Source organism: Buteo buteo, chromosome 9 (assembly GCF_964188355.1).
Source record: "Buteo buteo chromosome 9, bButBut1.hap1.1, whole genome shotgun sequence".
NCBI lineage: Eukaryota > Metazoa > Chordata > Aves > Accipitriformes > Accipitridae > Buteo > Buteo buteo.
In genome coordinates this window covers 18040054-18054766 of record NC_134179.1, presented here as the reverse complement: position 1 = coordinate 18054766, position 14713 = coordinate 18040054, and the positions used below count along the sequence as shown (strand labels likewise).

The 14713-nt window shown below is 41.9% G+C and overlaps 1 protein-coding gene across 16 annotated transcripts in view; it reads left to right on the top strand.

The window, feature by feature from the left end:
* Positions 1-14713, top strand: part of PLEK (pleckstrin) — a 64160-nt gene that overhangs the window by 45522 nt on the left and 3925 nt on the right. For 12 of the 16 annotated variants that reach the window (XM_075035520.1, XM_075035519.1, XM_075035528.1 and 9 more), the window contains 5 exons: positions 2748-2903; positions 8782-8963; positions 10214-10305; positions 11049-11233; positions 12888-12992. In XM_075035520.1, coding sequence (XP_074891621.1) covers positions 2748-2903; positions 8782-8963; positions 10214-10305; positions 11049-11233; positions 12888-12992 — 720 coding nt within the window. The other 4 variants (XR_012651624.1, XR_012651625.1, XM_075035531.1 and 1 more) reach the window with 4 other exon arrangements.

The following is a 14713-nucleotide window of genomic DNA, read 5'->3' as shown; positions in this document are numbered from 1 at the left end:
TATGCTGGGGAAAAGATGCATACAGATGTGCCAGTGCCAGTGCCTCACATTCCTATAGGTGCTGGGTCCCCCAAAAGTCTCTCTGTGCAGGTACTACTAAAGTTGCTGCTCAGTGCTGCTGCAATGGTAACAGGGAAATGGAAATTGTGCCTGTTTCCTAGAACAGCCTCATAGATGGCTCTGTCCTTACAGAAGTGAGCTTATGCTGGTGGTGAGGAGCAGCAGTATGCTAGAGGAAGGGCTGGAGGGAAAAAGGAGCAGAAGATACAGATCAGATGGGTACCGACTGTTTGATACATCAGTGAGGCTGCTGTACATTCTACAACCAGAGCTTCCAGCAAGAACGAGCATGCTTCTGATTAACCTTACTTGCTAATTATGTACTCTCCTCCTCTCCTTTATGCCTGTAAAGTGAAACCAAGGATTTGACCTCCCAAAGGAGTCATCCATGCAGCCACAGCTCTCTTTGCAGAGAGTGAAGGCCATTTGTCACTGACTTTCTCCTCTTGATATTTACATTAGGCTGGGGGACAGTGTTGTGCTCGGGGATCAGTGCTTTAACTGGGACAATGTGACCTCCAGTAAATGTGGGTTCAGACTTCAGTGTTGATTTAGGTCAGCTTAAACCTCTGTATATTTTGGGGACCTTGTGTCATCTTCTGAGCATAAGAAACAGCTAATTTTTTAATCCTGTAGTGCTGTAGATCTTCTAAAAAGAAGTTGTTCTACCAAAGGGAAGTTGTTTGTGTTTTTAAAGTGGCTAATGATTTCAGGGAGCAATTCATTGAACACTGCTCTGTATCTGCAGTCTTTGGAGTAGGTATGACAATTTGATTTTTAGTCCAGGAAGATAAAATCCAGCATCCTACTCGCTTGTCTTTCATGAGATGTTTTAGATGAGAACAATGTGACCGTGTTTGGGTTTGCTGGTGGTGTGGATCTGAGACTGCCAGTCTAACGCTGCCCTGTGGTGGCTTCCATTGGCAGAGCATGACAGAGTCTGGTCTTCAGGAATTACTGGACTTGTCTGATTATGAGCAGAAGTACTATAACCTGTGTTAAACCCACAAACAAAAGGAAATTGCAACAGTTCTTGTCTTGGCTCATCATCTGAATTGATTTCTTAGCAGAAAAGCAACCAGTGTGTCAATTTGGCCTCTCAAAAAATGGTAAATTCTTATGGCTTATTAAAAAAACCAACCCAGAATCAAAAGAAAACAGCAGTCAACCCATATGTGGTACCCAGATGAGACTTTTTTTAGTTCCCTGTTTAGCTAGAGAACCCCCAGGGCAGTGACTTTCCTTCAGAAGGTAGCATTCATTTGTGGGGCACCTTCTGCTTCCAGTGAGGGCTGCAGAGGCTGGAAGCAGGTCCTGCTCTTAATAAGATCTCGGCTGACGATTTTCCCTCCCCACCCTGTAATTGAACATAAGGTCTGATTCAGAGTGCAAAAGGCCTTTGTTGGAAGGTAGGGCAGCAAAAAAGGATGTGACAGACAAAGGTTTCATTTGGAGAATAAGAAAAAAAGACTCGGCATGTTTCTGTCCCATTTGCTTCTGCAGAAATACAAAATGCAAGTGTAACTAACTCTGCCCAGCTCTTAGGTTTAACAAATCAAAACAAGCCATCTGCACAGCACAAAGGTGTCTGCTTTGCTTCTGTCTGCATCTTTAGCACTGCTCAGCCACCATGGTCTGAGGAGGACAGGGATGCTGTGGATGGAGTTGTAGGATGGGGAGAATAAATTTAGGTCTCTCTTTGTAACAGAAAGAGCAAGGGAAGTTAATATTTTTGAAGAATGGCCTCTGATTTGAGGACCACAAATGTTGGTTGCACTTTGGTAACTCTTCAGAGGAGCTGTTGGTATTCAGCATATCTAAATGTTCATTTGGCTGAGCAGTACAGTCACTTGGGTATCTGGGATTGTGACCACTTCTGAAGCTGGTTGCAGGCAGGACGAGAGAGGCCTTCTAACTAGAGTGCAACAGTCTTAGTAATTCTAGTGGTTAATCGTGCTGAACACAGAGAGACAGCTTGTTTCTCTCTAAGCCCCTGAGAGTTTTGCTGTGCGTTTCACTGTATGTAGGATCTGGCCCTATCTTTTTCTCTGTATGTCTTACATCTAACAGCTGTGTTTCAGGAATAGGAGGTAAAAGCTTTAAAAGATGAAATGAAGCACCTCAATTCCTCAACACAGCAGTTGGAGATCTGCAGCCTCAGGCCCTTAAACTGTTCATTACTCTTACAGTTTGTTCTTATATGTCTAGAAATCGTCTGAGATGTGTGCTTTCTTATCAGAGAGCCAAGCCTCAGTGACTGACTGTATAGTAGCATCAAGTCCTAAATACAGCACAGGATGCCCAACTTAATGAGGCAGTCCTAATGTGCCAGTTCACATCCAGAAATTTTGAGCTTTATTCATAATATTGCCACTATGTCATCTTGAAGACACTGGTTGGGACTAACTGATACTGAAGAGAAACACCTGCTGGGGCAGGCAATGCGATTTTGGAAAAACTCATGGCTGGGGTGACTACAAGGGGAAATTAATGGTGGTCAGAAGAATAACAACAATGGTTTTTAACTGCATAGTAAGATGGGTGTGGTTGTGGTATGTTCCCGTTGAGACACTAACTATAGCTATTTTAGTGTCAGTCAGACACTCCCTGGAAGGTCATATCTTCAGTGGGTATCATGTGAAGAGTGATTTATTGAACATAATATACATGGTGATTTACTGATGCAGGGCAGCATGTTTAATACCTGGAAGCCAATGTGGGTTGTGCTTTTAGAAGATGGAATTGAATTCTACAAGCGGAAGGCTGACAACAGCCCCAAAGGGATGGTCCCACTAAAAGGAAGCTCTATTAACAGCCCATGCCATGATTTTGGCAAAAGAATGGTAAGTACTTTTTAAATAACAATTATTGACAGTATATTTATACTCCTGGAGGCACTGAAGGGGCACAAGGGTGGTGGTTACAAATTCCTTGCACTTATCCTAGTGGCAACTCTCGCTTGCCTTAGAAAGTCACAAGTAGGCTTAGACTTGTGTCATGTTCGAAAGGTGTGACTGCTCAGGAAAAATTCAGGGTACTTCAAGAGGACCAATTCAGAAAGTGATTTTTTTTCTTTTTTCCCTTTTTTTTTTTTTTAAGTCTCAGTCTGTCAGAGAGCAGAGCCAAATTATATTGTTGTGAGGACACTTAGCAGCTGAATGGTGCAACTCCTGTATTAAATATAATTCTAGCTGCCACAGAATAAAGATGTGGGAAGCTATTTCATGAGCAGTGGAAGCGTTTATTTACTGCCAAAGAGCAACAACTGGCTTGCTCAGACAGGAAGGAGATAAATGCTGTGACACAAATGCCCACATAAAGCTGTAATTCCAAACCTTTTTATTACCATTTGGTAACTACGCAACCCCACACACTTCACATTCATGCAATCTGTATTAATTGCACACTGCATTGTTTCTTGTAGGGCTTTTGCAAGTGACTAAGAGTCACACCTACACTCAGAGAGAGCGAGCAAAAAGCAAAACTGATTTAGAGACAGTAGTTCAAATGTTGCCTACACTTTTGGGATCTCTAAGGTTGAGGGTAGCAAGTGCACAGACTGAGGTCCCAATTCCCAGTGAAATGCACAGATCACTATATTCACAAATTCAGAGTCTTATTTGACAGAAAATAAGATACAGGAAGATAAATGTACAAGCATACTTATTTTGTTATAAGGTTCCTGAAAAATAGTTGTTGGTAAAACAACATTTCTAGTATGAGCAAAGAATCATATCTTTAGTCAGTCATTTGTTATTTCAGCAACTCAGTTTCATCAAATAGGCATTATACCCCCCCAGGAATTCCTCTGACAAAGGGTTCTCCCAGAATCTGGAAGATTATCCAATTACAGTTTAAAGAAATTTACTGCAAGGATGCCTGACTAAAGAGAGAAGTCTCTGAGAGCATTAGAACAGAAAGAAAGTGTGAGAGAGTGCATGAGACAGTAAGCTTCACTTTCTCGTATAAATAAAGTGGGGAGAATTATATCTGTCCTTAGGTTTTGTGGCAAGTGGAGTCAGGGTCCCTGGTGTCAGGTTTGGACCTGCTGGCTTTCCTTTTTCCCTCCTTTCTTCTTTTCTTTCTTCTACTTCTTTCTTTCTTTTATTTTTCTTTTTTTTCTCCTTCTTTGTGTAGACCCCATATTTATATATAAAAAAAGTTGATTCTTACAGAGTCTTTTTAGACTTACATCTGTTAAGAAAAAGGGGGTCTTAACTTAAAAGCTCTCTTTGAGGCAGTACAATAAAAGGATGGGGCAGAGAATAGAGATTGCTGTTAACCCTGTGCTGAGTTAAAGAAGTTGTAGATGGCTGCTTTTCCTGGGAACAAAAAATTTTAGAAGACCATTACCTTGGAAATCCCACCCAGAGCAGGATCATCAAAAGCTACCTGCTTCCTAGCTCTCTCCAGGTACTGGGAGTTGTCCATAGAAGGAGACTGTATTATCACGCTTGGAAGGAGAATTGCACAATCATGCATTCCCACCTGTCATGGTTTAACCCCAGCCAGTAACTAGGCACCACACAGCTGCTCACTCACTTCCCCCCTACCCAGTGGGATGGGGCAAAGAATCAGGGGGAAAAAAAGCAAAACGCATGGGTTGAGATAAAGACAGTTTAATAGGACAGAAAGGAAGAAAATAATAATGATAATAAAAAAAAAAAAGAATTGGACTATACAGTGGTGCACAATGCAATTGCTCACCATTAGCCGACTGATGCCCAGTTAGTTCCTGAGCAGTGATCCACCCCACCCCCCGACCCCAGCCAACTCCCCACGGTTTGTATAGTGGGCACGATGTCACCTGGTATGGAATACCCCTTTGGCCAGTTTGGGTCAGCTGTCCTGGCTGTGTTCCCTCCCAACTTCTTGTGCCCCTCCAGCCTTCTTGCTGGCTGGGAATGAGAAGCTGAAAAGTCTTTGACTTAGTCTAAACACTACTTAGCAACAACTGAAAACATCAGTGTGTTATCAACATTCTTCTCATACTGAATCCAAGACATAACACTATACCAACTACTAGAAAGAAAATTATTCCAGCTGAAACCAGGACACCACCCCATGCCCATCATAGATTTTTTTGATCCCTGAGCTGGCAAGGGTGATTGTCCAACTGATTCAAAAGGGTTTGAGATTGACTGCTGGTCAAGCCCGTTTTCTTTTCTTTATTGCTAACAGCTCCTGCCTGAGCCACCCTTGGGCATGGCAGGGCAAACCTTACTGTTTAACCCCTGCAGCTTCAGATCTGACCTTCTGCTTCAGCCAGCATGGCTGTGTATCAGTGCATTGCCTGGGCGCCCGCTGGGAGGTCTTTGTTACAGCACTTGGCTTTACATCTTTTGCAAACCATAAATAATAAAGGTGAAGCATAATTGCGTCTAGGAACTAGAGCATGGAGCAGGAACATTAAATAACCAAATAAAGAGAAATAAGTATATCTGCACACATTTCGTTCTATTTCTGCTGTTTTGAAACCATGTTCCTATATTATCTAATTAACAAGCCTCAGCACAGCACTCCTTGCTCTATATATGAGGTATAATGCATGGGGAGAAGGGTACTATGTTCAAGAGTATCACAGATCCTACGTTATAATGGTAGAAATTAAGTTTTTCCCACAAAGCATTCCTTTTCAAACAGTTTTGTGGATTTTTTTGTTTTTTGTTTTTTTTTTAACTCCCACAGAGGCACTGACATCAGTATTGGTCTATAGTAGTTGTTTGGGAATGTCAGGAACAGTAACACATTTAACAATAATGAAAAAATAATTCACCAGCATATGTGCGTTCTGCAAAATAGGCAGAGAGGTCTGAAGTATCTGATGTCTGCAGTATCTGATGTCTGCTGAAGGCAGAGTGAGAGAGATCCTTACCTGCCCTAAGAGTTGCTTGAGAATGTACCAGTTTGCAGAAGATGCATTACATCTGTATCAAAGGGTGATGAAGTCTTTGAGGATTGTTCCTTTGACTGCAATGAATTTTACATTATGCTTCATTTCACATTATGAGTTTACATAATGAGTTTTATATTATGGTTCATTTTAGTTGCTGGGGCCTTTTCTGAGGGAGAATACAGATAAAAGGAAGGATCTCAGACCTGGGGGTTGAGGCACCCAAAACACCTTTTCAGAAGTAAAATCTGATGCAGAGTTTGCTGAAGTCAATGGAAGTGATCCGAAAAACTTCAGCAGGTGTTGGAGCAGATCCTCCTTATTAAGTTGGTGAGATCAAGCCCATAGACCAACAGCCCTGGAGACTTATTTTCTCTTAAAATTTGCACTGTTCAGTCAAAACTGCAACATGCTCATTCATATGAGCAATGCCATCACTGGGATTGTTCTTAGAAGCAGTTACTGCCCAATATGATTAAACCTAAATTTCTACATGTATTCCTTGAAAATGTAGTATGTTGATTTTTATATCTTACATTTTACAGCTTTACTATACTGCTGAATCCAATGCCTCTGCATTCCATCCTGCCTTCTCATTGGTTACATGCCAAAACATACAGTTCTTCCTTTTATGGGAATTATTCTGATTCTTAGTGGTTTGCATACATTTACTTCATATGGCTAGAAATGAAAGTATATTTTTAGCACAGGAGTTCTGTAGGGTGAAAATTAGGTCACTTTTAAGTCCAGTCTCACTCATTTGAGCCCAGTTTGGAGCAGGAACTATTGAGCCATGAGCAGACTTTTACATTCATCTGGTTAGATTTCAGCTTTTTGAATTGGCTTGTGTGTCTGCATCAGGTGTAGCTTGAAACCTCAGAGCTCATCACCAACACACTTTGTTTACTAAATCAATTGTAAAAAGCAGGTGCTGAGGGGAAAGGAAGCAATCTTGGATTTGTTAAACAGAGATATAGCCTGTTCAGAAGAGGCTGCAACTGCATATTTTGAGATTATATTTCAAAATGCATTTACCACTGTTCGCTGTTCTTGATCTGAAGTTTGATCATTCTTAATGTGATGTTAATTTTGCTATACTTGTGCTTTCTCTGTTTTGCCCATGGCTTTCCTGTGGATAGTATTATCATGTAAGGTTGCTCATAGTCAGATTCATTTGTCCTAACTTGAACTATCTAAAGTGTTGTTGTTTAGTTCAGTCTAATGGTTTAATTTTCTCAAAAGCACAAACAGATACGCATCATCAGAGGGAGACTTAGTCACTTCTAGGATTGGAGACTCAACCTCTTCACCAATTTCAAAGGAAGCCTGGATGTCTAGCTTAGTAGCCTAGCTTTCTGAAAACTAAAGTTAAGAGAAAGCTTTCCCAGTCTCCTCTGTGTACTGGAAATGAAAACTCTTCTTTAGGATTTCACTGTACAATGCTTCTCAGCTCTTTGACTTCAAGAATGCTGATTTTTCCTTTGGTAAAAGCTTGCTTTAATGCTTTGATATTTCATTCTGTTAATCTGGTGTGTTAGTGTGACTCTTGGATATTGGGATTTGGAGAGATCTGTCTGTTTGCTTTTCATATGCACTGTACATTGATTTTCAGGATGTAGCTCTTTACTGTATGATAGAAAAGGTGGCTGTTGCTGGAAATATGAACAGTGTCAGATAAGAAATGGTTACTTTTCTGTCTGAAATGGATTTTTGAGGACCCAATGCTTTGTAAGTTTGAAATCTGTCTTCCATGAAAGTCAGCAGGACTTCTGCACAATTTTAGGGTGTCAGAATTTTTCTCATTGGCAACAATCTGGAAGATGTGTATTAGGGATGTTCAGAAATGTGCCATTTACAAATGCAGGCTTCAGTAGACTCATTCAGTGTTTTGATTTCATTGCTGTAGATTCACCACTCTCTGCTCTTTGGCAATAGTTTCTACTTTACTTGCCCTCATAAAGCCATGCTGTTTGCTTGCTGATTAGCCTGTCATTTTTAGATGCCTGCTGAGTCAGAACCTGTTGTATTTATTCTAATACAACTATGGAACAAATTACAGTTCCACTTACAGGGAACTATATTTTAGAGGAAGTGGAAACCCTCTTGACTGAGTAATTAGATACAGGTTTTTCCACCCAAAAGATCACTGGACGAAAATGAGATCAAACGATGTGAATTTTGTGGTTTTTTTCCAGGTAGGTGTTATTTTTTCTGCTTAGAACTACCTTTAAAAGACCTTTTCTCATTTGGGGGAAATACAGTCTTTCCATTGTTGCTGATGTGTTTACATAGGAGATGATCATAAGGTGTAGCCAAGGTATGGATGTATCATCTCTCTACCAAGCTAGGTTTGCTAGGCTGCAGATGTGTTCAGCTACTATCCAATGTGACTGTGACCTTTTCTCCCCTTGTGAATCAGTAGCTGAGCAACATGATGTGGGGTTGTTTGTTTTTTTCCTCCTTCAGGCTGACCACATCTCTATAAACATTAAGATGAATTTACACCCACTGTAAGCCTGCAGGGGCTGGGCACTTCAGCCTTTCAGCTGTGTTGAACTTCCCAGCAAAAGTTAAAATCAGCAGCTGTATCAGTGCCACTCACCGTGGCTGTACTGACAATGTCAGGATTGCTCAGAGGGAAATAACAAAAGGAGTCAGTTATCTGCACTGCCTGTTCATGTACTTCTTCAGAGTTTTTTAACTGTGGCTCTAAGGCACTTTCTGTAGTCCCTTAGGCACAGGTAGGCTGTATGTCGTGGTGGTACTAGGTTAATCATGCCCAACTGGCTATTCCAAAGTAACTTTTAATAAAACATTTATCATTCCAGTTTGTCTTCAAGCTCACTGCAGCCAAGCAGCAGGACCACTTTTTTCAAGCTGCCTACCTGGAGGAGAGAGATGCCTGGGTACGGGATATCAAGAAAGCAATTCATTGCATAGATGGAGGCCAAAGGTTTGCCAGAAAATCCACAAGAAGGTCTATCAGACTGCCTGAAACAATCAACCTGAGGTTTGTTCTCAAAGCTCTGCTCCCTCATTTACTTCCATCCACAGGCAGTGTTCAAGATATGTAAGCTCAGTCTGGAAGAACTATGAGCATGTTTGCCCATGCTACCTCTCTGGTTTTCCTCAGAGTCCCTTCTGCATGTCGTAACAGTTTCAGAGCATATAATGTGGCAGAAATGAGCTAGCAATCAGCACTGGGAAAATCATTTTTAATACATCATCTTTTACCAAAACATGCTTATTTATCAAAGGATTTTGCTGATAAGGAGGTTTCTGAGCACACTGCAGTGCAAAAGGAGACCCCAGCCAAAGTGTGATTCTTCCAGGAGAGGCATTTTTATACAATATATAATTTATTGCAAAAATATTTTAAACCTTTTGTTTGCTTTTCAGAGAAACACTGATGTTAGCCTAGTTTTTGGATAGTGAGGGGAGAGTGGTGCCTGTCAGAGAACTTGGAACTAGCAAAGGGGGAAGAAGAGATAAAGGGCACACACAGGAAGCCATCTGTTTGTCAGTACTTAAAAAAATCAGGGACAACTTATTTTTTGCTTCTGAGCAGTAAATACGAAGATACAAATGAGCCTGCAGTGCTCCTTAGAGGACAGTAAAACTGCATAGGGTCAAGATCCAACTAAATCTGACTTCACAGGTTTCAGCAGAGGATCATCCTGACTAACAGGCCAAAGGACTTAGCCTGTGACATTTAATATTCGTCCTTCTTGTCATTCCAGAGCTCCAAGGAATTAGACTTCTGAGCAAGTGAAAAGCGGGTGGGAGGAAGGAAGTCAGACCGGGGTCACTGAGGTTACCTGGGGCCTCTGAGAGCATACAGGCTAGGAGATGTCACAGTTATAGATTTTCTGCTCAGCCAAGGACCTTTGGGGGAATGTAGCAAAGCAGTGAGCTCCCCTATCAGCGCCGAGGCTGTGGGGCCCTGTGAGGGTGCCTCAGCAGTGGGTGTTCCTCTCTTCACACTACAGTCACCACAAGTTGTTCCATTCTCAAAATATGGGGGTGTGGTGAGCCATTTGTGCACTCCCCACTCTGCTCCTGCAGCTGTGACAGTGATGTAGTGAGGCCTCTAGGTTTTGCAATGTAAATTTTTCAGGAGATTCAACTAAGCCATGCTATAGTTCTGCAGAGATCAATATGCCAGCAAAACATGAAGACCCTGTGAATGACAATGATATTGTATGAACTAGCTAAAGCTTTTTATTTGCTAACAGTTTCTGTGGTTCTTTTTATGCACAGTGCTTTGTACCTCTCAATGAAAGATCCTGAAAAGGGAATAAAGGAGTTGAAACTGGAAAAAGATAAAAAAGTGTTCAATCACTGCTTTACAGGTAAGGAGCTCTTGTCCTTCTTTTCCATACGATAAAGGGAGCACAGGGCCAAGAGGCTAAAGATAGATAAAATAGCTCTAAGCTCTGTAGAGCACAGAGAAGTTTGAGAAGAAAACCTGGCAGATGTTTTCCTGACTAATGTAGGAGGTTCTCAAAAGATGAAGCTTGAAAAAGTGTTCAGTTATGGCCATGATAAGCAAGAAAGGAGGAAGAAATTTAACCAGTGCCAGAAAGATGGAAGTAGATCTTTGTAGAAAGTTGCATGAAACACTTAACTCCAGTAGAATTATTCCTTTCTGAATTTTTCATCAACAAACTGTGTCACATTGTAATTCCTGTCCTGCTCCAAGTCAAATCTGGGGTGCTAGAGTTGGAAGTCACCCTGTTTTGACAGCACTGTGTCAGTAACATAGCAGCCTGGAAGACTGCTTTCTCCAGGCTTGGCTGTCCTTCATACTTCCCCAGTCCCTGTCCCTTCCCAGTTCAGTCCTCCATCCCCTCCCAGCTCTCTTCTCCCTCAGGTACAGTGTTCAGGAGTTGTACTGGCCCCTGCCATCAGTCAAATCGGCTGTGCCTCACTGGATGACCCAGGCACCTTTTCAGATTAGCTCTCTGTGTTGTCACTAAGAACATCTTTCAGGAGATTGATGAATAGATGGAGTAGGCTTGTTGCCTGTGGATTTTTAAACTTCTTCCTGTCTGTCTTCATTTGTGGCTCATACTGTTTGTTCCTTTGTAACCAGGCACCTGTGTGATTGACTGGCTGGTGTCCAGCAACTCCATCCGAAATCGCAAAGAAGGTCTCATGCTTGCCTCCTCGCTCTTGAGTGAAGGCTACCTACAGCCTGCAGGGGATACATCCAAGGCTGCTGCCGAGGGCCTGTCAGACACCCCCTTCTTAGATCTCAGCGATGCTTACTATTACTTTGTGAGTGTTGTATTCTGTTTCTTTTTTTATTGTTTCAGACTTACTGATGCTCTGCTTTTCTCAGGCTTCTTGTCAGGCTTCTGAAGTCCTGGAGGAAAGATTGTACAGAAATGGAGAGATCCCTGTTAATTGTCATTCTCTACATGATACTCAGAATGAACTGGCTCACTTTAATATTTGTAGGCAGGACATTTTTTTCTGGCACTCTTCTAAGTGTGAACTGAGTGCTGAGATCAAGGTGGGTTCTTTTTAAGTTAAACTTTGTACCTGGTAATTTTAGCAGTGACCAGAATTTAGCCATCAGTTTTCCTGATGATTCAGTGGAAGGGAAGAGAGTAATTCATTATCATGGGGTTTCTCAGAGTGGCACAAGCTACAAACCCATTTTTGGGCAAAGCCATCAAATCTGACTCAGCCACGTGTGTGCACACAGCTTGCCTGTGAGCAAAGAAGCAAAAGTTTTTAATATCCCCCAGTAACACCTATCCTGGGTAGCTCACCCAATCTTTTCAATTTATTGCTTCATATTCTGTAGATTGATTTGAAGAACTTGCAATATCGCGATCACAGTCAAATACTGTTTTAAAAACGTTTGGCTTATGAACTTACACTAATAAAAAAGTATGCCTTCTATTAAGTAAAAATGCTTGAATATTATAATGCTGTTTATATTTACCACATAGAATCACTTGACTTCAGCAAAGTAACTCTCCCATTACTTCATTTGTTTTCCTAGAATGTGTCTGTGGTAGGGAGACTACCTGCGCAGCAATGGAAGTAGAGATACTGCTGGTGAAGGCAGCCTTGTGGCCATCTCAGCTCCTAGCTACCTGGGACACTTCTAGCAGCCCATGTGCACTCTGCTCACTTTCAGCTTGTTTCTAGTTTGATTCAATACCAATGTGGTGTGAGGAGATCACAGCAGGTCGATATCTGACTTGCTGTCATAGAAGTAGGCACCACAGATGTTTACTCAAAGCCATACAAATGGTTACCTACATTTACATCATTTGAATAATGTAAGGTTTCAGTAAGTAGCATCACAGTTTGTCTGGTGTGGAATGGATGTGATGCATGGATCCTGAGACAGCCTGTGCTCAGTGCACACATCACAACATCACAGTTCTAGAAAATTGCAAATTTCAAAAACTAGGGGCAGTTCTTGTGGTTGGAGAAGACAGCCTAGATGGAGTATTTCTTCTTCCCAAATTCTAGATGGTTGTGATGGATGGCGGAAGAGGAAGGGTGTGTTGTAGCAGGGATGGCCAGCCTGAAGTGTATTGGCTGTGCTGGCATTGCTTCATATGAACTGCTGCCTGTGCATTGAAAAATGTGTGACATCATGGGATTGAGGCAGCCTGTCCATCGTGGAGGAAATGTGACACCAAGGATCGTGGAGAACGGAGGCACTGACATATACACAGGTGCTCCAGCTCTCTTCAGATGCCCTGAGACCCATTGGTGTATTCCTGCCTCACACTGAAATGCTTCCATGATGACTTGGAGAGCTCTTCAACTTCACTGGGAGATTTTTCCAGTAAAAGAGTTGATTTTTTGGGTGGAAAAAAACGGAGTGGAGGGAAGCCAGATTTGTACATGTACATAAACATGCAGCAGCTGTGTAACTTCTGAATTTTCTCTTGTGGTCATGCAGCCAGACAGTGGGTTTTTCTGCGAGGGAAATTCTAGTGATGATGATGTGGTCCTGAAAGAAGAATTCAGAGGCATAGTAGTCAAACAAGGATGTTTGCTGAAACAGGTCAGTATTGCACATGTTCCATCCTGTCACTGGGATGATGTTGCATGGATACAAGATTACTCTTTTACACCTAAAAGCTTTAGAGAAGAGAGAAACTAGCCTATGCCATCTCCACACTTCACAGGTTTCTTCTCTGTTCCTCTTGCCTTTGCAGAAAGAATGTTTGCTGTAGCATGGCAGCAGAGCTTTTGCCGAACATTGCAAGGTTTATTGCTCTTATTATGAAATAAGACAGTTTATAGTTTTAATTAGGAAAGACTGCTAAAGCAAGAGACGCAACAAGTCATTGGTACAATGCAGAACTGAACTGGTAAAAAGGCTGCCAATCCAGTGTCCCTTTGGACACGCAACTGGATTCAGCTGCCACTTTTTACAGGCTTTTTTAGCATACCTGAGCAAAGCAGTCCTTTCAGTCACCAACGCTTGATCCTGTCCCATCCGTAAGACGGAAGGTAACTGTATGCCTTCCTTTCCAGCAAAACTGTAAGCAATACAGTGAACGTCATGGTAAAATCCTTACTTTCTGAGGCCACTACAGACAGGTAGTAGTGAACTGAAGGCAACACCAGGATTCTTCAATGAATAGAATAGTTCAGTTTGAAGGGACCTACAACAATCGTTTAGTCTAACTGCCTTACCACTTCAGGGCTGACCAAAGGTTAAAGCATATTATTAAGGGCATTGTCCAAATGCCTCTTAAACACTGATAGACATGGGGTATTGACCACCTCTCTAGGAAGCCTGTTCCAGTGTTTGATCACTCTCTTTGTAAAGAAATGCTTCCTAATATCAAGTCTGAACTTCCACTGTTAAAATATACCTTGGGAGCCTAAGAACTTTTTGGTGGTGCTCACTTGTCTCTTGCTTAATCAGATTACTCAAAAGCAATGGAAGAAATTGGATATGGGTGTTGCTGCTAACTTTTACCCTGTCACATTCACCTCTGCCTAGTTAGTAAGAGCTTTCTTGCAAACAGTGTAGTTAATTGAGAAACTATTGTTTTGAAATGCCAAGAGGAAGTGATTCATGACAGTCTTCCACCAGTGTTAGTCTGGATTTGGTCACCCTCAGTGAGTTGTGGATCACTGCTTAGAAGTGTCACTGCTTCTGCCAAGAATGCCTGTTTCCAAGACTGAAATGATGGGTGGGGAAAATCTAGATGTGCTAAAAGCAATGAGGCATTGTCGTGGTTTAACCCCAGCCAGCAACTAACCATGCAGCCGCTCACTCACTTCCCCCCTACCAGTGGGATGGGGGAGAGAATCAGAAGGAAAAAGGTACAACTCATGGGTTGAGATAACAGTTTAATAGAACAGAAAGGAAGAAACTAATAATGATAATAACAACAATAATAAAATGACAATAATAATAAAAGGATTGGAATATACAAAACAAGTGATGCACAATGCAATTGCTCACCATTTGCCAACTGATGCCCAGTTAGTTCCCAAGCAGCCATCCCCCCCAGCCCAACTACCCCCATCTTACATACTGGGCATGACGTCACCTGGTATTGAATACCCTTTTAGCCAGTTTGGGTCAGCTGTCCTGGCTGTGTCCCCTCCCAACTTCTTGTGCCCCTCCAGCCTTCTTGTTGGCTGGGCATGAGAAGCTGAAAAATCCTTGACTTAGTCTAAACACTGCTTAGCAACATTAGTGTGTTATCAATATTCTTCTTATACTGAATCCAAGACATAACACTATACCAGCTACTAGAAAGA